This window comes from Coffea arabica, chromosome 1c (genome assembly GCF_036785885.1).
Source record: "Coffea arabica cultivar ET-39 chromosome 1c, Coffea Arabica ET-39 HiFi, whole genome shotgun sequence".
NCBI classification, from domain to species: domain Eukaryota; kingdom Viridiplantae; phylum Streptophyta; class Magnoliopsida; order Gentianales; family Rubiaceae; genus Coffea; species Coffea arabica.
Window position 1 is genome coordinate 41913650 of NC_092310.1, and position 22525 is coordinate 41936174.

Consider the following 22525-nt stretch of genomic DNA (forward strand, 5'->3'; position numbering starts at 1 on the left):
ACTATCATGCACACTAAAGGACACAATTTGATACACCTATAAAAGTTGTACAGCAGCACAAGTAGTAACTTAACAAAATAGTGTTTGCTTTTGTTCAAACATGATAACAAGATTCATTATGAAGATACAATTCATGACTTGTGCATAGAATTACAATACCCTTTTTGGAATTTTTTTCCTTTTCCTCTCTGTTTAATTTTTAAAATTGTCAAAGAAAAGCAGAAAAAGCTTGGAGAAATGTGTAGAAATTAACTGGAGAAATGGCTGCTACACACATGCACATGCATGACAAGGCATCGAGATCAGGAATTAACGACTCTGCAATTCTTCAAATTCTCCTGTGAGTACTCCAATGGCTCCCGTGTTTTCCATGGAGCGAGCAAACTCTATTCTGAATATAAATGGATTGCCAAGACTATTCATAAATACTCTTGCTAGGCTTAGGAGCGCAGCATCAGACTGAAACATTCCCATGTTCTGCTTCAGGCTAGCAAAGTAATGGGGAACAAAATCTTGAGCGCTTCCGGGAGCATTTAGCTTTCAAGAATACAGCATATGTTGAGTTCGACGAAGGGTCCTGATCTCCTCTCCCTATAAAGTTGCACAGCCTGTTGCTGAATAGATTGCAGAGCCCGATCCCAATTGTGTGTCCACCTACAAAATGATGGATTTTAACATTACATTCGTGATAATTGATTAATGATAATCTTCATACACTGACTGGCAAGGTGCGTTAGAGATTTCTGGTACCTGATAATACTACAAGGTCACGAACATTAAGTCCTTTATTAGCAAAACTTTGCCGGAGGGTAGAGAAAACAGAGAAAGGAGAAGGAAGGTTTGCAAGAGCTTCGGTATCTCTGGAAACATTGCCATCTTTTCTCCCAGTTGGCGCTTCCCACAATGACTTTTTGAACTGCAATTGACCCAACATAGTAGGTTAGTACAATTACCTAAGCCACATTTTTTATCTTTTAGGAAATATATCCAATTCAGCCCAGTTAATATAATGTAATGTTGTAAGAATTATACCAAAATTATATAAGTTTATATCAAATGCTGTAAGAATAAGAATTACATCAAGTATAGAGGCCCTGGATCCGTTCTTCGAGTTTGTCCTATTTTATACACTCATGTACTAGCTAGTATCGGATATGTTTAAAAAACAAAAAAGGAAAAAGGGAAGACAAACAAGGTTCTAGCAATATTTGGCCTTACTCTAAAAGAAACAGCATGTCTAGCTGCCAAAAAAGAAACAGCATCCCTGGCTGCCAAAGCCAAAATGTCTGCACAAGATACAATTCGTTTGACATTGTTTTTCTAGCTCTGTTTTGGACAGCATCCCTGGCGCTCTGTTTTCATGTCAATAACCTCCAAACCGACAAGAGATAGATTTGGGATTGTATCCTTCTCTGCAGTATTATTTTTTGTGGAATCTAGTAATATTGAACCATCGCATCCCTGAAAAAGGGGACAAAAATATTCTATAATGGACAGGCACATGCAAATTTTCTTCCTGTTTATTTCTCTTGAAACTGTATTGATCAATTGTTTGAATAAAAAGAAACTATGATCTATACTCTAAACATGAGACTAATACTTAGAAAGACGTTATTTACCTGCTAGTGATATTTGTTTGTATTATTAAAGAACCTAATTCAGCACTTAAACTTAATAGATTCAGATCTTAATATATTCAGACCATTTGATAACCAAAAATTGAACATCTGAACTAATTAAGTTGTACTACATTTCCTAGACAAAATTTTCTCCCAAAATTAAGTGATAAACTATTCACTTATCACTGAATGTGATACGTACTCAAATGTATTACATTTAATACTTAACAATTCAATAACTTAACGGATTCAGATTTCAAACTTCAATTTTTAGACTTCAGTTTTAGTGACAAATCAAAGTGCTGTGGGGAATAGCAACTATATTGTCTTTTATAGAGATCTATAATGGCTTCATTTTTCATTTGAGATCCTGTGCGGGATATATAATAGACCCCAGATCAGAATAACAATATAGTGGAATTCCATGTATATGACACCACTCTCAATTTTCCTACCTAATTCAAACTATGCAAATCATGATTTATTGGCTAATAAGCCAGAAAAAGCATACGAGGATTAGTTAAAACTAAACTATGTTGTACCAGGACCAAGATTTCTTGAAAACCATCCTAGTTCTGAGCTGCCTGAAATGATGAAATTCTCTATCAGATGGCGGCCTGGTTGAAATTGCGGGATCGTTGACTTGCTAATTAGATATATATCTAGTTAAAAAAGCTGCAATCTCACAAGGAGACAAGAAAATCAGCATTTCATGCTCGTTAATGGGGTCTTTTTGGATTCAAATCCAACTAAGACGTACAAATTTTCAAAGCAATAGAGCTGGAATTAATTTGAGTGTTTAATTCCATATGCGTGTTATCTAATTTCCAGTTAATCAACGGCAAATCCTCCCTCCTGGCTTGGAAGTATAAGATCCGTGCTAAGATTTGTTTTTGCTTTTTATTTCGCAAGCCCTGTAATTAATTTTTGAATCTACAAATAAAAAGCGACCTAAAAAAATATGATATAGCTAAGAGATATATTTAAAGAGTAAATTACTTATTATCCCCTTGTGATTTTATATAATACCAGATGACCTCTCTAAAATTTTAAAATAGCAACATAGCCCTCCTATAATTTTATGTAAAGTGAAAAATAGATGGAATGCACGATCAATTCCGGCATTTATACCAAATAGGCTTTAAGAGCAAGTATGATAAAATCTTAATAACCATGTAACCACTGTATGGTTTGTTTAAATATCCACTTCTTTCCCTATGATTTTTGCATTTACGCAAGTAATCTCCCGATGGTTTTATACAAGATGATTAAATCACTGATTGATTTAGCATTTAAATAAGGCCACTATTAATATTTTAACTAACGATGTTATATATGTGGCGACCCCACTTCCCCCTAAGGCGAACCAAAGGGTTGGCGGGCCGTCTGCCCAACTCTCGCCAGGACTCACGCAAGCATTCTAACCCAAAACCTTTCGAAGAATAACCTAATCTATTACAAAACAATTCCTCCGAAGAAGACCGTCACTAAAACCACATTAACTTCAGAGATAGCAGTGATTTAAAATAGCCAAACGACGGCTCCTAAACATTTCACGCGTTGCGAACTGCGGAATAGAATCGTACCGTCCCAACTAAGAAAAAAAAAATTCATACAACAAAATACAACAATCAAGCCAAACATCCAAATTAAGTTTTACACATTTTCCAACTTCAAGTGGCAATCCAAAATAAAAAGTACATTATCCAAATTTAACACACTACAGCCCACACAAATAGTCATAGTATACAAATACATCCCAAAACGAAACATGGATAAGTTTCAAAGTTTTCAATTTCCAGAACCTGTCAAGGAAAACAAATAAACGTGGGGTGAGCTAAAGCTCAGTGGTGCCCCAAAACATGCAGTCACGTAAATCAAACAGCGAGTAATAACTTAACCAAATTGAACAGTTAGGAAAGCGTATAACAGCACAAGGTAGGATACATGGGCTCTCAGGAGCCATTTTCCTCGCTTGGTCACCATTCATCGTAGTTGACCCTCCGTCAACTCTCACTACTTATAATCCATGTAGATCCACTCATTTTAATCCTAACCCGTCACCGTACGTACCCCTGTCCCGGGCCCGAACACCGACTAAGGAAGCAGTATACTCGATATATACCTTTAGAAAATTAGTCGAGGGATTCACCCAACGACGTTATGGTAGTTGGATTCAGAAGTCGAGGGATTCACCCAACGACGCAACTACATTTAGATTCATGGATTCACGAGAAAATGATTCACGCAAGTCAACACTCGAACGGCTAGTGCGATAAAGTACACACTGCTCACTTCGATGTATCAAAAACTAGTTTTGCAAGTATCACATTTCAAGTCAAGAAAGCACTTTAATCAAGTAGGAATAGAACAAGCAGGGACACTCACCAAGAGTGAAGTTCAGATATCAAGTTGGGAATCGAATTCCGCGTCCTCGCAATATCCTAAAAACCAAAATTTGAAACTATAAGTTCTCTATTCAATTTTTAAACTTATTCGTATAGGGAATTATCTGATATATTACTAGTTTACTTTCTCAAGTAATTTCAAAAATCTACTTAGGTTGAAACTTGACAAAAGTAGTAAAAATGTTTCTTATAGTTTTCCTTGAGATACTTTTCCTTAGAAAAGGGTAACTAGTATTATTTTCTTGAAACAATTCGACCATCCACTTAGGATTGAAATTTAGTAAAAGTAGGAAATGTTTTATATGGCTTTCCTTAAAAATATTTTTCTCTATACGAGTGCGGCTAGTACTATTTTATTTAGAATAAGTTTTCTTGCCGAGGAAGTTTTCTGCTATTTTTAGTTAAAGTCACTAAAATCTTGTATTTTGGAAATTTTCCTCTAGACAATTAGCCAGGGACAGTTTTAAGGAAAGAAAAGGAAATAGATCAAGACTTAGGGTTTTAAAACTAGTGAAATCATTTTCTAAAAGTAATAAGGCTAGTTTACGCTTAAAGGAGAAATATCAAGTTGGCAAGGTTTTAGAAAATCCCTACACGACATTTCTAACTTTAACATACAGTGCTAAGTTTTATCGTACCATACTAGAGTAAAGATATATTTAATAGCTTGCTTAAAAAAAAAACTTCTCAAGTTCACAGGACCAAAATGGATTCCTTACGATTCCGATTTACAAGCACATAATATTTCAGATTTGTCAATATAACCAACTCACATTTCAAATAGAAATCTCACTAGGGCTTCGTCAATCATTAGCCCTAGGTTTCAACAGATTCAATTCTGATCAAGAATAAAACGAATGACCAAGGCTTCGTCAATCATTAGCACTTGGTTTTGGCAAGCTCATGTCACATCTTGACTAAATCAAAATGAAGGTAAGGCCTCCAAGAAATTCCAGCAATTAAATTTTATCACCCATTAATACTTATAAAATCATTCAAATGGCCAAGGGCTTCATCAATCATTAGCCCTTGACAACCATCAATCACTTCCAACCACAATTCAATCAGGAATTCAAATCACAAATAAGCTAAATGTTCGATCCAGGTCAAAATTCAGTTTCATGAAGAAATAGGACATTCAAGCAGGACAGCCTACTTTGAGGAGTCACGGACAGCAGTACACATAGAGGAAAAATATGAAATTTCTACAGAACAAAGGCCCATGATTCTAGTTTCAAATGCCACTGACGGCACCTTAAACGGATTTTTCCTACACCAAGATATAAGCATTTTACTAAGACTGGTCAGTAAAATCCGAAAATCTGAAAACTCATTTTTCACTTGTGAAAAACTCCTTTGTTAACACTAGCTTGACATGCAGAGGATGGTTGTTAAGTTACAGAGTGTATTGTGCAATAATACGAAATTTTCAGCCCAAAACAACATTTTTAGAACTAAAATTCGCCACAAGAAATCTGGAAACCTTTACTATCTCTATCAACTTGCTTGAGAATTTTCTAGGTCTACACTTCAACATTTTTGATCAATTCAAACCACAATTCAAATGTTTCACATCAACATATCTTATAGAACTTTAAAACTACATATTCTAGGCATTTCCAACCATTATGCTTCAAAGAAAAATTTCAAAACCAAGCTGAGATTCCAACTCAACCTTCGGCTATCACAAAAGAAATTCTAGCCTTTATATACCAACATTTTTGGTTCAATCTTTCAATATATCAAATATTTCATTGCTAAACAACTTAAAATTTACATCTCTTATGTTTTACTAAACCATTATATTCCAAGGGAAAAATAAAATAAATTTCCAGAAACCAATTAAAATTTCCAAAGACAAACTGAAAATTCTGGTTCATACCCCTCGGCTATCAATACTTTTCCAGCACTTAGGGTTTTATAAATCCAACTTTTCCTTGGCTAAAACATGGTTTTAGATTCTCAAATTCGTCATGTGAACCTTTGGCTAGCTAATTAACATTTCTGGTTCAAAATCGAATTCGAATAACAGCTTCAAACATCCCAAAAATCCAGAAATCTGTCCAGCTAGTCACGGATGAACATGTATGAAGAAACTTTCTGTTTTCATTTTATTTTCTTGGTTAAAACATAGTATTACTTACTCAAATTTGACCTGTAAACACTTAGTTAACGGCTTAACATTTCCAGTACCGAATCAAGTTCGAATAACAGCCATCAACATCAACATTTTCTAAAAATTATTCCAGCTTGGCTCGGATGAACATGCATGTGGCAGGTTACATTTTGATTTTATTTTTCTGGTTTAAACTAATTAATTAACTACATGCAGAGCCTAATTAACTTGTTATGAACTATCTAATCACCACAATAAGCTCGGCTTACACCAATTAGACCAGATTAAGGCTGCATTATCCAATTAACACTCGGCAAAAAGTTTTCTTTCTTATAATCAGAATCTTCTTTTCCAAAATCATCATCCGATGGTTTTAACTCAGCATGCAAAGTTTTAAACAATTTAATTGGTTAGTGATTAGTTATTTAATCAACCATGCAAGCGCAGATTTTAGAAAATTATTAACTTAAGATCAACATTTCATAATCAACTCTCGGAAATCCCAAAGGTGCGCACAACAGAATTTTTTTTTCTTCTCTAAGTCATCATCCAGTACATAAATTCAACATGCATGCTACTAATCACTATCATCTACCATTAATTAGCTTAACTTGGCACAGAAATTACCTCAGAAACAACTTAGCTCACACGCAAAAATCTAGAAATTTTTCTTTCCTTCCTCTCGGCTTCACGCGCAGGTTTGTTGGTCCTGGTTCCTGAGTTGCGGCTGGAGTGGTGTTGTGGTGGGGTTGATTTCGGTTGGTTGGATGTGAAGGGTGCAGAACTGGAAGTGCAGAATGGTGGGACTTGCTCACGGTTTTCTCCCTCAGCTTGCGGCCCGAAGCAGAAAATTTTGCAGCTCGCGGATTGCAGCTCTCACGGTTCCACTTTGCTGCTCACAAGGTAAGTCTCTCTCTCCCTCTTTGTTCTTGGTCCGGAGCTAAGTAGAATGGTGGAGTGTGGTTTGGGATATGAAATGAAGAGGAAGAGGGATGGTGCCGCTGTTTTGAGTAGGAGATTGCGTGTTGAGATGGTTAAAATTTCTATTGGTCGGATGTGCGGTGCTTGTAATGCTGTCAGAGGGATTGTTTGGTTTTGCATGGAAATGTTGTGGTTGTATGGGCATTTTAGTCTTTTCACTTTTCTTCCTAACCTCTACTTAAATCCTCAATTCTAACTTAATTTCAAAAATTATCCCCAAGTGTGATTTGAACGCCTAATTATACACTAGTATACTTAAACCATTTTTATCGAAAATTTATCGATTACACTTTAATATTAAGGTTCCTAGTAATTCCTAACATTATTTAGCGATTAAATTAGTTATCATAATTTCCAATTATTTATTCTCAAGAAATAGAGTTAGTCTAACTCGAAATTTATCAATTTAGTATAATAAAGTCAAGTGAAATAATAATTTAATACAAGTGTGTCAGTTTGCACATAAAAATTATTTTTACGCACTTATTGTGAAAACAAAGAAGGATAAGACTATAATTATCGAAATTTTCACGCCTTAAGTATGTTTAGTATATTAGTATCATGTTTATCTAAAATTCATTGGTTTTCATCTTAACGCGGAAATTCCTATTAACATTTAACGTTAGCAACTAATTGGAATTAATCATTGGATTTTAAATAATTTGTTTTAAGATAGTAAGGTTATCGACTCAAGTGTCATTAATTTAGCATAATGGCAACTAAGAATTCCAACGTTTTATGTTAAGGCGGACAATTAATCTAACTCTAAAGATATTAATTTAGTCTAGCAAAACCAAGAAATTTCATAACTTAGGAAAATTTTATTATTTTTCACATAAACTTGTTTTTACGTACTTAATTGCAAAAAAGTAAAAATAATGCTAGGGGGGAGGGTTGGGTTGGGTTGTACGGGGGGAGGGAGTGTAAGCAAGAGGTCTCGGGTTCGAGTCCTCCCGCTTACATAAAAAAAAAAAAAGTAAAAATAATGCTAGAAATTATTAAGGAATAAAAGAAATGAAATTGAACTATGCACTGGCTTATATATATTTTTCAGGGTTCTCACAATATAGGTTATTTTTCGTCAAGTTTCTACTTTACATAAAACTATGGGGGGTGAAGTGCACATTTTGAAATGTTAAAAGAATCATGTGGCAATAAATGAACTAACAGGGGGATTATACATAATTTATCCATATTTAAATATGGAAAATCTTAAATACTAAGAAGTGAATCATCTTTTAATTTGTATCTATCATAAGTCACATGCGTTTAGTTTGGGACTTCCCTTAATCTTTTTCCACCTAAATTAAAGGGATAATTTCATAAACCTCTCTTGAGGTTTTTTCTAATCACACCCAGCACCCCTAAAGTTTCTAGAATTACACTTAGCACCCATAAAATGACAACTTTTGTAACATATCAACCCCTTTAGGTAAAAAATAGTATTAAAAATGTATTTAGGAGAGAGACTATAATATTCTTCCACAATTGCCCTTTTGCAAGTTGATTTTTGAAAACTAAAAGATGAAAATAAAAACAAATTGATTCTTTTTTTGCCCTTTTTATATTTCTTATGCAGGAAAAGGCAAGAAAAAGGAAAAACATTTATGTTCAATTATGTAAAAATAAAGTAACAAAAACGCCATAAATTTTGGGCACATTTTGGGGTTTTTTTTTTTTTTGCATATGCAAATGAAGATAGGTTTTAAGGTATTTAGACAATCTAAACATAGAAAATCTATCTTTTTTTAACTACGATTTTATCTTGTTATCTAATTTAATCAGTAAGAGCTGAGGGAAAATTAGGTTAAAATCATTCATTTGGTGAAGAAAAAGACTAGGATGCTGTTGAAATCATGAAAAAATGAATATTAAATATACTTATAATGGTGTTCAATTATCAAAAACAAAATTTTTGAAAAATTGGTTAATAAATAGTATTCAAAAAATTTTATTTCCTTTCTATCCAAAACTTTGGCACAGATCTTATAACGGTCATATGAATCAACAAAACTTATACAATTCAACAGTTATTATACTTACACCCCCTTAATTTCTATGTAAATATTGCAGTCCTATTTGTTTTTAGTTTCATCTTTTAAAATTCAAAAATCAACTTACAAAAGGGCAAAATTGGAAGAATACTATAGTCCCTCTACTAAATGTATTTTTAAATTATTTTTACATAAAAGGGCTGACATGTTGCAAAAGTTGTCATTCTAAGGGTGTTAAGTGTCATTTTAGAAACTTGAGGGGTGTTAGGTGTGATTAGAAAAAACCTCAAGGGAGGTTTTTGAAATTATCTCTAAATTAAATTAGTCAAAGTAGTCTACTATTCTATTCAGTAAAATTTTGAAAATTGCCCTAAAATACAAATAACCGTCTAAGGGTGCATTTGATAAAACTAAAAAGTAAAATCTAAAATCTAAAATCTGAAATTTGAATCTATTATATTATTGAATTGTTAAGTATTAAATCAAATACATTTAAGTGTATATTATATCTAGTAATAAGTGAATAGCTTATCACTTATTTTTGAAAACAAGTTTTGTCTAAAAAATTCAATACCACTTAATTAATTCAGATGTTCAATTTTTGGTTATTAAATATATCTGAACATATTAAGATTTGAATCCATTAAATTTAAATGGTGAATTTGGTTATCAAACATGGCATAAGTATGTGATAGTGTTCATCCCACCAAGTATAGGTTTTAGATTTTAAAATTGTTGAAATGCTTATTTTTAATCTATTGGCATTAATTCCATCATTGTGTGTGATTACTGTAATCTTATCACAAGTTTGAAAATTGCTTTGATTGCTCTTTTAGTTATACATAATTAAATCCGTACGCGTATTCCCTTTCTCTAATTGGCTCAATTTTTCTCTTTAATTACCATTAGCAGTTGCACCTCCGACCAAATCATATCTCCTCATTTCTTTAATTTCATGTGAGACCATGTTTTGTTTTGCGTGTTTCGAATATTAATCCAAGATTCCTCCAACTTATCGGGGGGCCTTGTTTTTCCAAACCAGTATTATACGTATCAGTTAGACTAATAACGTTGTAAAGAATGGAAACGAAATAGGAGATTGAATTATGAGTTTGTCGATTTCCATGCATTATGAACTAATATTGGAATGCGTAATAGATCTTCTGTTCTACTTCATGTGCCACACTCTATCCCACTTTTTGTAATATTATTATTACTTCTTTATAAATATCATATTTTAATTTTTTTTATTTCCTTAAAATTCAACAACTATTAGCTAAGTAATACACAAAATTTAACAAATTCAAAAAATCAAAATACATAAAAAATGAGATTTTTTATGAATTTTCTGCTCTTTTTTTAAATTCTCTATTATATATTGCTTTTTTGAGATGTTATATTTATTTTTTACTCAATTAATGGTTGTTGGATTTTAAAAAATAAAAAAGAATTAAAATATGATATTTATGAAAGAGAAATAACAATATAATAAAAAGTGGGACAAAAGATCCTTTGCAGCGTCCATGTCATCAAAATACTGAAGATCTTCTTTCTCACTCCATGTTCCATTCTTTGTCTCACTTTTTATTATATTGTCGTTTCTTCTTCATAAACTCTATATTTAAATTCTTTTTTGTTTCCTTAAATTCAAATAACTCCTAGCGAAATAAAATAATGCTTCCAATGAATCGTGAGAAAACGTGAATACCGTCATCTACTTCTTTTATCTCTTCGGATTAAACTAATTGCTGGGGATTAACTATGATTAGGTTTGAAAGTCGTAACGTGAATGTTGTTAAATTCTTTATTTGCCATTACAGCATCTGCAGTTGGGATGTTTAGATAAACACACATAACAATTTGAATTAAAAATGGTGGAACTAGAAATAGTTAGGAAGTGGGTTAATGTTATTAATTTTCTTTGTGGAGGGTGTCAAATTAATTAATACAATTAGTGTATGTACTTAAGTGTGCTTGTTCGATCGGATTATCTTGGATGAGTAAATTTCTTGTTTAAGCTGATGGCCTTTATAAGTACGAATTGATTGTCTTTCTATTCAAGATGATTAATGGATAATTTTTCCTCCTGTCAGCCAATGAAGATAGATTGAATAAAGGATGACAGATGATTGTTCTTTCCTAGTACATTTAGATAGTAACAAGCTTTAATTTCCACTTGGAATCTCTTGTACTTGGAAAAAAATCCAAGAAAAAATTGTAGTTTTTTCTTGCAAATAGGGGGAAAAAAAGAAACCGTGCTTGAAGATTGAAAACTCGAACTAATCTGTTAGACTTCCTTCTGAGCTTATTTTTGCATGATTCCGGTTATTCGCTAGTACGTCAAAATTGAAAATGTTTTCGAAGATTACGGAGATACTTTTAGAATATTATTTACTTTTATAGGAGGGTTTCTCTTTAACCTTAATATAAAATTTATAGCAATAATTTCAATATCCATTAGATATATTGCTATCTTGCAATATATGTAGGAAGCCTATACATTCTGGTGATTTCTTTTCATCAAGTATTCAGATTTTTTGTATTGGGTAACTTTGAGGCTTTCAAAACATCACATAGTTTTTCTATTGCATAATTTTCATTAGGAAAACGAAAAGTGTTTAATTTTGTGATAGTAAGATATGTTGCATTTCTCACATTGACTTTCCAAACTGTAGCTGGAAAGTAAAGGAATATACTTAATCTAATAATATAGTATATAAGCCACATTGTTATCGTCCTCTATTAGATTAATTCCCGTTTTACTTGTGGAACCAATAATTTTTCTTGGTTGATCTCTCCATAGATTAATTAATGATACTTTAGCTTCTTGGTGGTCCAATGCTTCTCAATCAGTATGTAAAGCAAGATTGAGCACTACTTAGTACAAATAACTAAGCAACTACGAAGAAATTATCTTTTTCCCCCTTTGAACAATATACTTCTTAATAAACCAAAAACAAGAAGAAATGTTTGGGAATTCCTAAACTTGGATTTCAAATAGCACTTTTTGAGCTACTTTGGCATGATTTTGTGGTTCCTCTGTTCAAGTTTTGATATAAACATATTCATTTAGAAAGACGCTTTTAGATTTTTCAAGCCTATCAACCAGTGAATTGGAAAATTCTCTATCTTCTTCTCTCTTTTCTTGAAGAGAATCGCTTATTTCTTTCACATTGCTCTGATGCCATCATGTAGGATTGAATTTTTTGTTCCACTTTTTATTATGTTATCCTATATATTCAAAGTATACCTAAATAACTAAGACACAGTTAATGATACATGTATACACACAAATATAAATTGAAACATATTTGATCTGAAGGTTGCTTCAAACAGGCCAGACAATCATCCAACCATCTAAGAATTATCAAGGCAAGCATAAAGCCACAAGCAGTTCTTTTCTTCCTTTTTTGTTTCCCCTTTTCTACATTCAGATACGTAACACTGTCTTTTGTGATGTATCAAAGCTTGCAAAAAAAACTTGTTTTGTGTATTATGAGTTTGATTTGAGACTATAGAGAGCTAAGCTAGGCTGGGCCGGTTGGCAGATAGTAGGGCAAGATAGCCGATATTGGTGGGGTTTAGGTGAGAAAAGAGATGGAGAGGAAGAAGAAGAAGAAAGGGAATAAACCAGAAGAATAAACTTTACTTAAGGGATCTATGGAGGGAAGAGAGACATTGAGAGTGGTGGTGGAGGGGATGATAAATATTTTGTAGTACCATTTTTAGCGCGAACATGTTGTAGTATTTTAATAAAATAATAAATTCTCAATTAAATGTGCATGTTACAAGGGAAATAAATTTTCTAAAATTTATAGGTGTTTGAATGGTTTTACTAAATGTTTATTGTATGAAGTTATGGCCTTTCAATTACATTGAAGCTTTGTAACTTACAATTCAAATTTGGATTTGAATGAGTATTGTCCAAAGAATCATTATGTGAAATTATGATTTTTTAATTACAATAAGTTTTTTTTTTTGTAACCTATAACTTTGAATGTGTTTTGAATGGCCAATAATTTCAGAATTTATTTGGTGTCTTATTAGTAACATAAGTTTTTTTTTGTTTTTTTTGTCTAACTTTTCTTCACCTATATATATGCATAGTTGAGATAGAAAAGTTTCACTACAACAACTTATGTTTTTTTAGTACAAATTCACTAGTTTCTATCTCATAGTAAGGCAAGAGACAAAAAGTGTTTATAGAGCTTTACTCTCCTAGTTGTGCAATCTAGAGAGTGTTAGCAAGTATGGCTGGGCTGTTATATCCTGAGGGTGACAAGCTAGAGAACCTGTTGCACCGGAGTTAATTCTTCCGCAGAGACTTGAATCACCTTAAAGAGAGCGAGATACCCGTGCCTCAACCCTCCACACTTGAGTACTAATATATTGTTATTATCTAATCTTTTTTTTTTGCATATCTGTTTTTATTTTTTTGTTCCAGGTGAACAACAATTTTAAGGTGATTCAGATCAAATGGAAACCAACTCACAAGTTCATATCAAAGAGTCAAGTGATTTGAACAAGCCATTCCGTTTTAATGGAGTCCTGACGGGTATTTTACATACGTGCAAGCTAAAAAATACCGAATTACACCCGTTCACTGCAAGTATACAGATCAACTAGTAGTTTAGGGTATATATCGGGTCGATCCCACGAGGAAGAGTGAACAATTACCGGTATTACTAAAGCTTCTCTATTATTTAGACTATCAACGAATTATAGCAAATTAAAACCTATTGAAATTATACAAGAAAATAGCAAATAAAAGCTCCTTAGGTTGTGGCATCCCTAACTACTCATGCAAGTGCTATTTTTGGATCATTGAATACTACATCTAGGCTAGTTATGGTGTAATTTCCTTAAACATGTGAAACCTACTTTCGTAGTGAATCAACTATACTCATAACTAATCCATACCTATTTTCATGGTTATGAAATTAGCTACAAGTTCATTTCTTCAATGAAATTACATGAAATGAATCACTAAAAACCACATAAGTGCACCTCTACTTTCGTGAGTGTACTCCCTATGTTTAGCACTTCTTGAACTAGTGTTAAATCTCAATTTTCATTGCAGAAACAACACCTTAGATAATCACAATCAATGGTACCAGATTAATCATGATTTCAAGAGCCAAAGTGCTAAATAACTTGCTTAAATCATAGCAGTCAAATAACCAAAGAATAAACACTCACAATTATAGAAAGTTCAACCAAACCCAAGGTATAAACTTTAAAGACACATATTAAACACAAAATCCAGAACTTGTATATTAGCTAAACTTGGAATCAAGTACAAAAGATAAAGAGTTTGAAAGGAATACAACCCTTGTCACATGAGCTTTCTTCCTTGCCTTCTTCATCCTCCATCTTCATCCTAATCTAGATAATAGACAAGAATGGAAAAGCTACACTACTCTATACTAAGTTAAACTAACACTAGGGAGATGAAAGAGCTACATTTCTGCAGACTCCAAGCTTCTCCCGTAGCTCCCTCTCTATTTTTCTGCTATCTCCTCTTCTCTTCTATCTACTCCCTATCTCCTCTCTTTTCTTCTATTGCAATCTTGGCTATTTTATGATGAAAGATGGTCAAGAAATGAGGCCTCCACCTTCCTTTTACAGCTGGAGATGTTTCTCACATGTCTAGCATCCCATGTGAGTTGGTGGAGGTGAAATTGAGTTTTCCGCGTAAAAAGCAGACCTCTCTGACCACAATCCGGCCACAAATCCGGCCAAATTCCGGCCGGATTGCTACAGTGACCATTTGGTCACTTCTGGTTCAATTTCCAGCTCTGCTCCGATTTTGACTCAATTTCAACTGAACTTTTCTTGATGATAAAAGCTGATTTAGCTCTTGACCAAAACATAAAACTTGTAGCCCTTTGAGTTAGCTTTCCAATGCATCAAGAATCACCTCATTTGGATCTGTGTAGGCTGAGAAATGACTGAAATACCCTTACCTGCTCATTGCCCTGTTCCAGTTTCGACCAGTAGAAATTTGCTATTGTAATTCGGCATTTTGACCTGGAAAACCTTCAAACTGGATTTAGATGTCTTCACCAAAGTTGTAGATCTATCTCTTATCTTCAAATTGGTTCAAGAATCATCTTAATCCGATCACTGTAGCTCAAGTTATAGCCGAAATACGAAAATGTGTCAAAACTGTCAAAATACACAAAATCCAAGTAAAAAGTAATAAAAACCTCATTTAATCACTTAAAAGCATTTTTCACCAATTATAGCCAAAATGATTCATATTCTTCCAATAATATATCCAAAGTGACTAAAAATAATATAAAATGTCATACAATTATTACGTAAATTAGTCACTTATCAAGTCCACTTCAAACGATGGAAGGGAAAAGTTCTCTTCTATCTTAGTTTGATGAAAGTGGCTTACATTCTAACGAATAAAAATCCCAAAAAAATTTCAACAATTGAGATGAGTGATGAGGACAAGAAAGTTCTTGAAGGAAAAATCAAGAAATGGGAAGACGATGAATTTCATTGCAAGAATTACTTGTTAAATTGTCTTTCTGATGAATTTTATGATTTTTATGACAATTCATATCCTACTGCTAAAAAGATAATGCATTTGCATCAACTTCTTCTTTGGAAAACCAACATATGAATGATATTGAACCTAGAAGAAGTAAAAGAGTTAGAATAGAAAAAGATTTTGGTCCAGATTATTATGTTTATACTTTAAAAATATTGATGATCTATATGTGATTATTTGCTTATATGTGGATGATTTATTGATATTTGGTTCTAATTTAGGTGTAGTTAAGAAAATAAAAATGTTACTAAAAAGCTATTTTGATATGAAAGACTTGGGTATAGCTAATATTATACTTGGAATGAAAATTTCTAGATTAAATGATGGTATTTCTTTAGATCAAACACATTATATTGAAAAATTACTAAAGAAATATAATTATGGTAATACTAAATATGTTAGTACACCGTTTGATCCTAGTGTTCACTTATTTCCAACTGAAAATGGAAATGACGTGTGTAATAAAAAAGAATATGCTAGTATAATTGGAAGTTTACGCTATGCAGCCGATTGTACACGACCTGATATTGCATATGCCGCAGGAGTACTTAGTAGATTTACTAGCAAACCAAACATCACTCATTGGCATGCAATTGACCGTCTGATGAAATATTTAGCTAAGACTAAATCTTATGGTTTATTTTATACAAATTACTCTGCTGTTGTTGAAGGAATTTGTGATGCAGATTGGAATACATTATCTGGAGATTCATTATCCACTACTGGATATATTTTTACTTTAGCTGGTGGTGCTATATCTTGGAAATCAAAGAAGCAACAAATTATAGCAAAATCTACAATGGAAGCTGAATTAATTGCATTAGCTTCAGCTTGTGAAGAAGCAAGTTGGCTATGGGATCTTACACATGAGATTCCATTATGGCAAAAACCAGTGCCACCAATTATAATACATTGTGGCAGCACTGCAGCTATTGGCATTGGCAGGGTAAATAATCGATACTACAACGGAAAATCAAGAGCAATAAGAAGAAAGCACAGTATTGTGCAAGCATATATTGTAAATGGTCCCATCAATGTGAATTATACAGGGTCAAGGGATAATATAGCTGATCCCTTGACAAAACCTCTAGCTAGAGAAAAAGTTTGGGATACCTCGAGAGGGATGGAATTAAAGTCCATAATTACATAAATCATATGTAAGGATACCCAATCTAATGATTGGAGATCCCAAGAATTAGCTTCAAAGGGAAAAATGAATTACATAGTGGTTTGAATAAAAATGTGCACAACCTTATTAATATTCCATCTCCATGGTGTATGTGCATATATCCTGTAATGTAAGTAAAGTTGAGTTTCTTTACTCTTAATGAAATCTATAGCTCTTATGAGTGGAGTGTTTGAATTACAGGAGCACTCTTGATGGATTTCACCTATATGAGTGTTATGGGTACGGCCGCCCTGAAGAGAATTGGGACTTATTCTCTAAACCACTCATGAAACTGGGATTGAGCACAGAGCCGAAAAGTGCCAGCTTTAAGAGCTCATGAGAACACCTGGACTATTATATGTGTAAGGTAATATCTAATATCCCATAAGCAGCCATAGTTCAAGACTGTAGTTCACTACTAGCTCTGGTATTAGAAATTACTGCAACACTAAATATAGGTTCAAGGCATTGCCACCTATGTTAAGTATGATAGTCCTTTCTTGCCATTTAAATTTTATACTATTTTTTTAAAAATAAGTGGGGGATTGTTGTAGTATTTTAATAAAATAATAAATTATCAATTAAATGTGCATGTTACAAGGGAAATAAATTTTCTAAAATTTATAGGTGTTTGAATGGTTTTACTAAATGTTTATTGTATGAAGTTATGGCCTTTCAATTACATTGAAGCTTTGTAACTTTCAATTCAAATTTGGATTTGAATGAGTATTGTCCAAAGAATCATTATGTGAAATTATGATTTTTTAATTACAATAAGTTTTTTTTTTTGTAACCTATAACTTTGAATGTGTTTTGAATGGCCAATAATTTCAGAATTTATTTGGTGTCTTATTAGTAACATAAGTTTTTTTTGTTTTTTTTGTCTAACTTTTCTTCACCTATATATATGCATAGTTGAGATAGAAAAGTTCCACTACAACAACTTATGTCTTTTTAGTACAAATTCACTAGTTTCTATCTCATAGTAAGGCAAGAGACAAAAAGTGTTTATAAAGCTTTACTCTCCTAGTTGTGCAATCTAGAGAGAGTGTTAGCAAGTGTGGCTGGGCTGTTGTATCCTGGGGATGACAAGCTAGAGAACTTGTTGCACCGGAGTTAATTCTTCCACAGAGGCTTGAATCACCTTAAAAAAGCGCGAGATACCCGTGCCTCAACCCTCCACACTTGAGTACTAATATATTGTTATTATCTAATCTTTTTTTTTTTTTTTGCATATCTGTTTTTAATTTTTTTGTTCCAGGTGAACGACAGAACATATTCTTTGCGTATTGAGGTACATTTGTTATTTAGAAAGATAATTGTTGGCCATTAAAAGTGAGTTAGGTACTTCTTCATTTATTGGAGAGGATTGTTTCTCCATTACACCTGAATAAATATAATTCTAATATTAGTTTTTGAAAATCAAAACCATCCATATGATAGTTCTCCAGTTGTTTAAATTATATGCAAATATTGAGATTAAATTGATTAAATTTTACTATTAGATATTGTGCAAATCAAATGACAAAACATTTATAGATGAGTTTGATTTTTAAGTACGTTGGCTTACTTGTAAAATAAAATTATTGACATAAACAGATTATTGTCAAAAATTTTAGTTGTATAAATATAAATTAAAAAAAAAAGATAAAGAAATGGAGAGAAAGGTAGTGGGGAGGAACCACGCCAATATCATTTGCTGCTGGTAACCGGTAATGCTGATTCACATGACTTGGTCAAGAGAGAACTGGTGTGTAGCTAGTTTACTAATTAATTTCTGTTATTGACCTTATCTAGTACCACATGGTTTGCACATGCTATCTTCAATGCTCTTAATTTGATCGATTTTGTGAATTCGAGGTCTACAAAGATTTTTGTTCATTTTGGTAATTGGGGGACTAAATAGGATATCGCTAAAATTTTGGGAAGTATGAGCTCGTCTACTCTTGAGTCTAAGTTCGATTTCCTAATAATTGTAACAAACTTAGAAGATAAAGAGTAAGGGTGAGTTTTATAAAATTGAAATTTAAAATTTGAAATTTGAATCTATTAAATTATTGAATTGTAAATACTAAAATCTTAGTATCTGAGGACATTTTGCATCAAGTGATAATTGAATAACTTATCATTTATTTTTTAGATAAATTTTGCTTACACAATTCAGACTCAATTAATTAATTAAAATATTCTTTTTTTTTTTTGCTATCAATTACATTTGAACATATTAAGATCTTAATCAATTATTGAATTGGGTTATCAAAGGGCCTAAATTTATTGACCTTAATGACTTGGGTCTAGTCTTAATTCCTCCTTTTTTCAAAGGACTTCTTTTTCTGCTATCTCCTTTGCTCTTCTTGCACACCGCTAATTTTTTTTTTCTAATTGATTATTCATGGAGCCAAATTTGTATATTTAAGGACTAAATAGATTTTTTTATTCAAATAAGGGGAGTAAATGGGAAGTATGAACTTATTTACCTATACTCCTGAGTTCGCTTTTCGATTCAGTAAAATAAATTTATAAGATAATGACTGACCTCATTGATCCTAGTGACTAGGCTCTGCTCTTAATTCCTCATTCTTTTTAAGGATTTCTTTCTCTTCTATCTCCTTTTCCTCTTCTTGCACGCTGCTAATTTTTCCTTTTTTAATTGATTGCTCATAGAGCCACTGTACGAGACTTTAAATTAATAAAATGGCAAACCATATTGCCACAGCCGAATTTTATTTTTACAGATTTTTTTTTTGTTAAAATGACAATTTTTCATTTCAAGTCTGAATTGTAAATGGACTTGAGAACAGTAAACTTGACATTTGATCCAAAAATTGCTATGGGAATAAAATCTTGGCGGGATGTGATGGGATGGAAAATGAGGGAAAGCGAAAGCTCAAACCAACTTCAACACGAAGCTGAAGGTGTAAAGTGGGCTTTGATCAAAGCAGCAGAACAAGGTTGGAGACTGGTATGCATTGGAGTTCCTGGTACAGACCTTTTGCACCAAATTCAGGGAAAAAAAATAGTAGACATGTGGCTAACTACCCTGATAGAGGACATCCGTGAGCTGAGCAATATGTTTTACAAATGCTCCTTTTGCCTAGGAAAATATAAAAGGAATGATCTAAGTTGTTTGTTTAGTGCTCAAACTTTGAGCAATTATTTTGATGTAGAGTGGGTTAACCCCAATTTATTGTGCTAAATGCACATTGTAAAGCATCGAGCAAATCTCGCCTATATATATTTCTACTTCAATCAATACCATCTTATCATTTCGACAAAAATAAATAAATAAATAAAATCTTGGCTGGCATTAACACTAGCCTAGTAAAATAGTTTATACTTTTCTTCAAAGAGCATGATAGCGAGATTCAATATGAAAAATAGAACTCATGAATTAGCACAAAATTACAACGCAATATCCAAAAGTTTATTCTTTTCCATTCTACCTTCAATTTCAAAATAGTAGAAAAGAAAATAAGAATAGACACCTAATTTTTCCCCTTTCTTAGCAGAAAAGAGAAAAAAGCACATAAGAGAGCACTTGGAGAAATCACAAGAAACCCAACAGGAGAAATGACTGCTGCATGCATGCATGTGCACGTACATGCATCTTGATCAGGAATTGACTACTCTGCAATCTCGCCTAATCTCTCCACCATTTCCTGTGAGTATTGCTCCCATGTTCAACATGGACTTGGCAAATTCTGCATTGAACACTTTTGGATCGACGAGGAGATCCACATACTGACGTGCCTCGGCATCAGTTAAGAGGGCGGCATCAGATTGGAACATCCCCGAGTTCTGCTTTAGGCCAACAAAGTAATGGGGATCAAAATTTTGAGCGCTTCCAGGATCCATATCCACCTGGGATGTGGCTGCAAGGTTAGGGCATTTAGTTTTCAAGAATGAAGCGTATGTGGAGTTCAAGGAAGGGTCCTGGTCTCCTTTCCCTGTGAAATTGTACAACCTGTTGCTGAACAGATTGCAATGCCCGATTCCAATCGTGTGTCCACCTGCAGGACACATCATTCCTTAGCCTTAAAGAAAAGATTAAAATATTAAAGTCATGCATGCATGGAACTGCAGATTTGTGGGACTGAGCAGAAATCATTTAGTTCATCATGCATGGTATTGACCTAACCTGATAATACCACAAGGTCACGGACACTAAGTCCTTTGCTAGAAAACCTTTGTTTGAGAGTTGAGAAACTGGACAAAGGGGATGGAAGGTTTGCCAAGGCTTCTGTATCTCGAGAAATTTTGCCATCTTTTCTGCCTGTTTTCACATCCCACATTGACTTTCCGAACTGCAACAGGAAAATATAGTCAAGTATTACACCATACAAGCCACTTGGTCTCATTTTTCATGAGAAAATTAAGTCCTATTACATGATATATCAGACAGCTAATTGCGAAAGTATAAACAAGAAACCGAAGGATGAAAACCAAAGATTCTTTTGAGATTTTTAAGTACTTGATAAGAAACAGCATCCCTTGCTGCCAAAGCCAAAATATCCGCACAAGACACAGTTTTTTCACATTCTGATTCGAGCTTTCTTTTGATTTCGTCAATAACATCAAAACCTGCCAGTGATAGATTTGGAATTGCGTCCTTCTCGGCAGTATTATCTGCGGTCGAGTTCAGTAATATTGAGCCATCACATCCCTGAACAGCAAATGTTAAGGTTAATGGTCTATATACAAAGGCATAAAAAATTAACCAGTCTTGTTATATGCAGTAATGCTAGTCTATATATTTGTCGATATAGATATTTACTTATGTGGGAACTTATAATACCAAAGTTGGCAATTTTGTTATGGATCGGGTTAGGAGTGACCAAGGTTCTGGTTTGAACTGTTCTTATATCTGGAACCGGAATCGGGAAAGTAACAACAGATAAAAGTTTCGGTTCTGGATCTTACACGGAACCAAAGTTGGAGTCAGCAATTCTGATTCCGGTTCAAACTGCTAGATATACACAGATTCAGCACACATGCCAGGGATGCAGATGCATGCATATCTTAGAATTCAGATTCTTGGGTTCGAATCGATTAGGAGAACAACAACAATTTGATGCATAACAACACAGAGAAATACTAATAATAGTACTAATCAGTAACTAGTTACCCACTTACCCTGACGAAACAGTCATGGAAATGCATTCTCAGAAGCTTAGCGGCCAAGGCAGAATTCTTGGACGTGTGGCTCCACGTGATTTCTCTTACAATCTCCTGGGCTTGAGGACATGATGTCTGGTAGCAATTGTCAACTAGAAGATGTCCTAAAACAGAAGAAACTTCTCCTAAAAGAGAAGAAACTAGACCACCTCGACCCCCTAAAACAAATGAAGTTAGAAATGCCCCCAAGAATGTCAAAACATGGCAGAGCTTCATTTTTAGGAAAACTTGATAACCAGTTAACCACACTATAATAATACTTGTTCTGTTAAACTTGCTTGTAACTTGGGTGCAAAGTGCGATTAAGTATGTGTCATTTTATACGTGGCCAATGGCGTCCTTTGGATCCAAGAACTTGATTGTTTAGAAATGGAGCTGGATCAGATCATCAGAGTAAGAATATACAATTCCATGGGCTGTGCCACTATGTTAGTCCGTGTTTCTTTCCAAATTTAATAGACTCTACCAATCATGATCATTTGAATAACAAGAAAGGTCA

The 22525-nt window shown here is 33.4% G+C and overlaps 1 protein-coding gene and 1 pseudogene across 1 annotated transcript; both read right to left on the bottom strand.

Annotated features, from left to right (window-relative positions):
- Positions 1-267: 267 nt before the first annotated feature.
- LOC113739698 (peroxidase 1-like) lies at positions 268-10832 on the bottom strand (annotated as a pseudogene).
- Positions 10833-20266: 9434 nt separating this feature from the next.
- LOC140006505 (peroxidase 1-like) lies at positions 20267-22299 on the bottom strand. Its single transcript, XM_072048484.1, has 4 exons — positions 21985-22299; positions 21323-21514; positions 20990-21155; positions 20267-20861 (listed from the first exon to the last, which is right to left on the bottom strand). Exons 1-4 carry the CDS (start codon positions 22240-22242, stop codon positions 20464-20466), a joined length of 1014 nt encoding a protein of 337 aa, XP_071904585.1. The 5' UTR covers positions 22243-22299; the 3' UTR covers positions 20267-20463.
- Positions 22300-22525: the final 226 nt, after the last annotated feature.

Coding starts and splice junctions, on each gene's coding strand:
- LOC140006505 (XM_072048484.1), bottom strand. CDS start 22,242: ATGAAGCTCTGCCATGTTTTGACATTCTTGGGGGCATTTCTAACTTCA. Junction 21,515..21,984: donor TCCATGACTGTTTCGTCAGG/GTAAGTGGGTAA, acceptor TTTGCTGTTCAG/GGATGTGATGGCTCAATATT. Junction 21,156..21,322: donor GGGATGCTGTTTCTTATCAA/GTACTTAAAAAT, acceptor TTCCTGTTGCAG/TTCGGAAAGTCAATGTGGGA.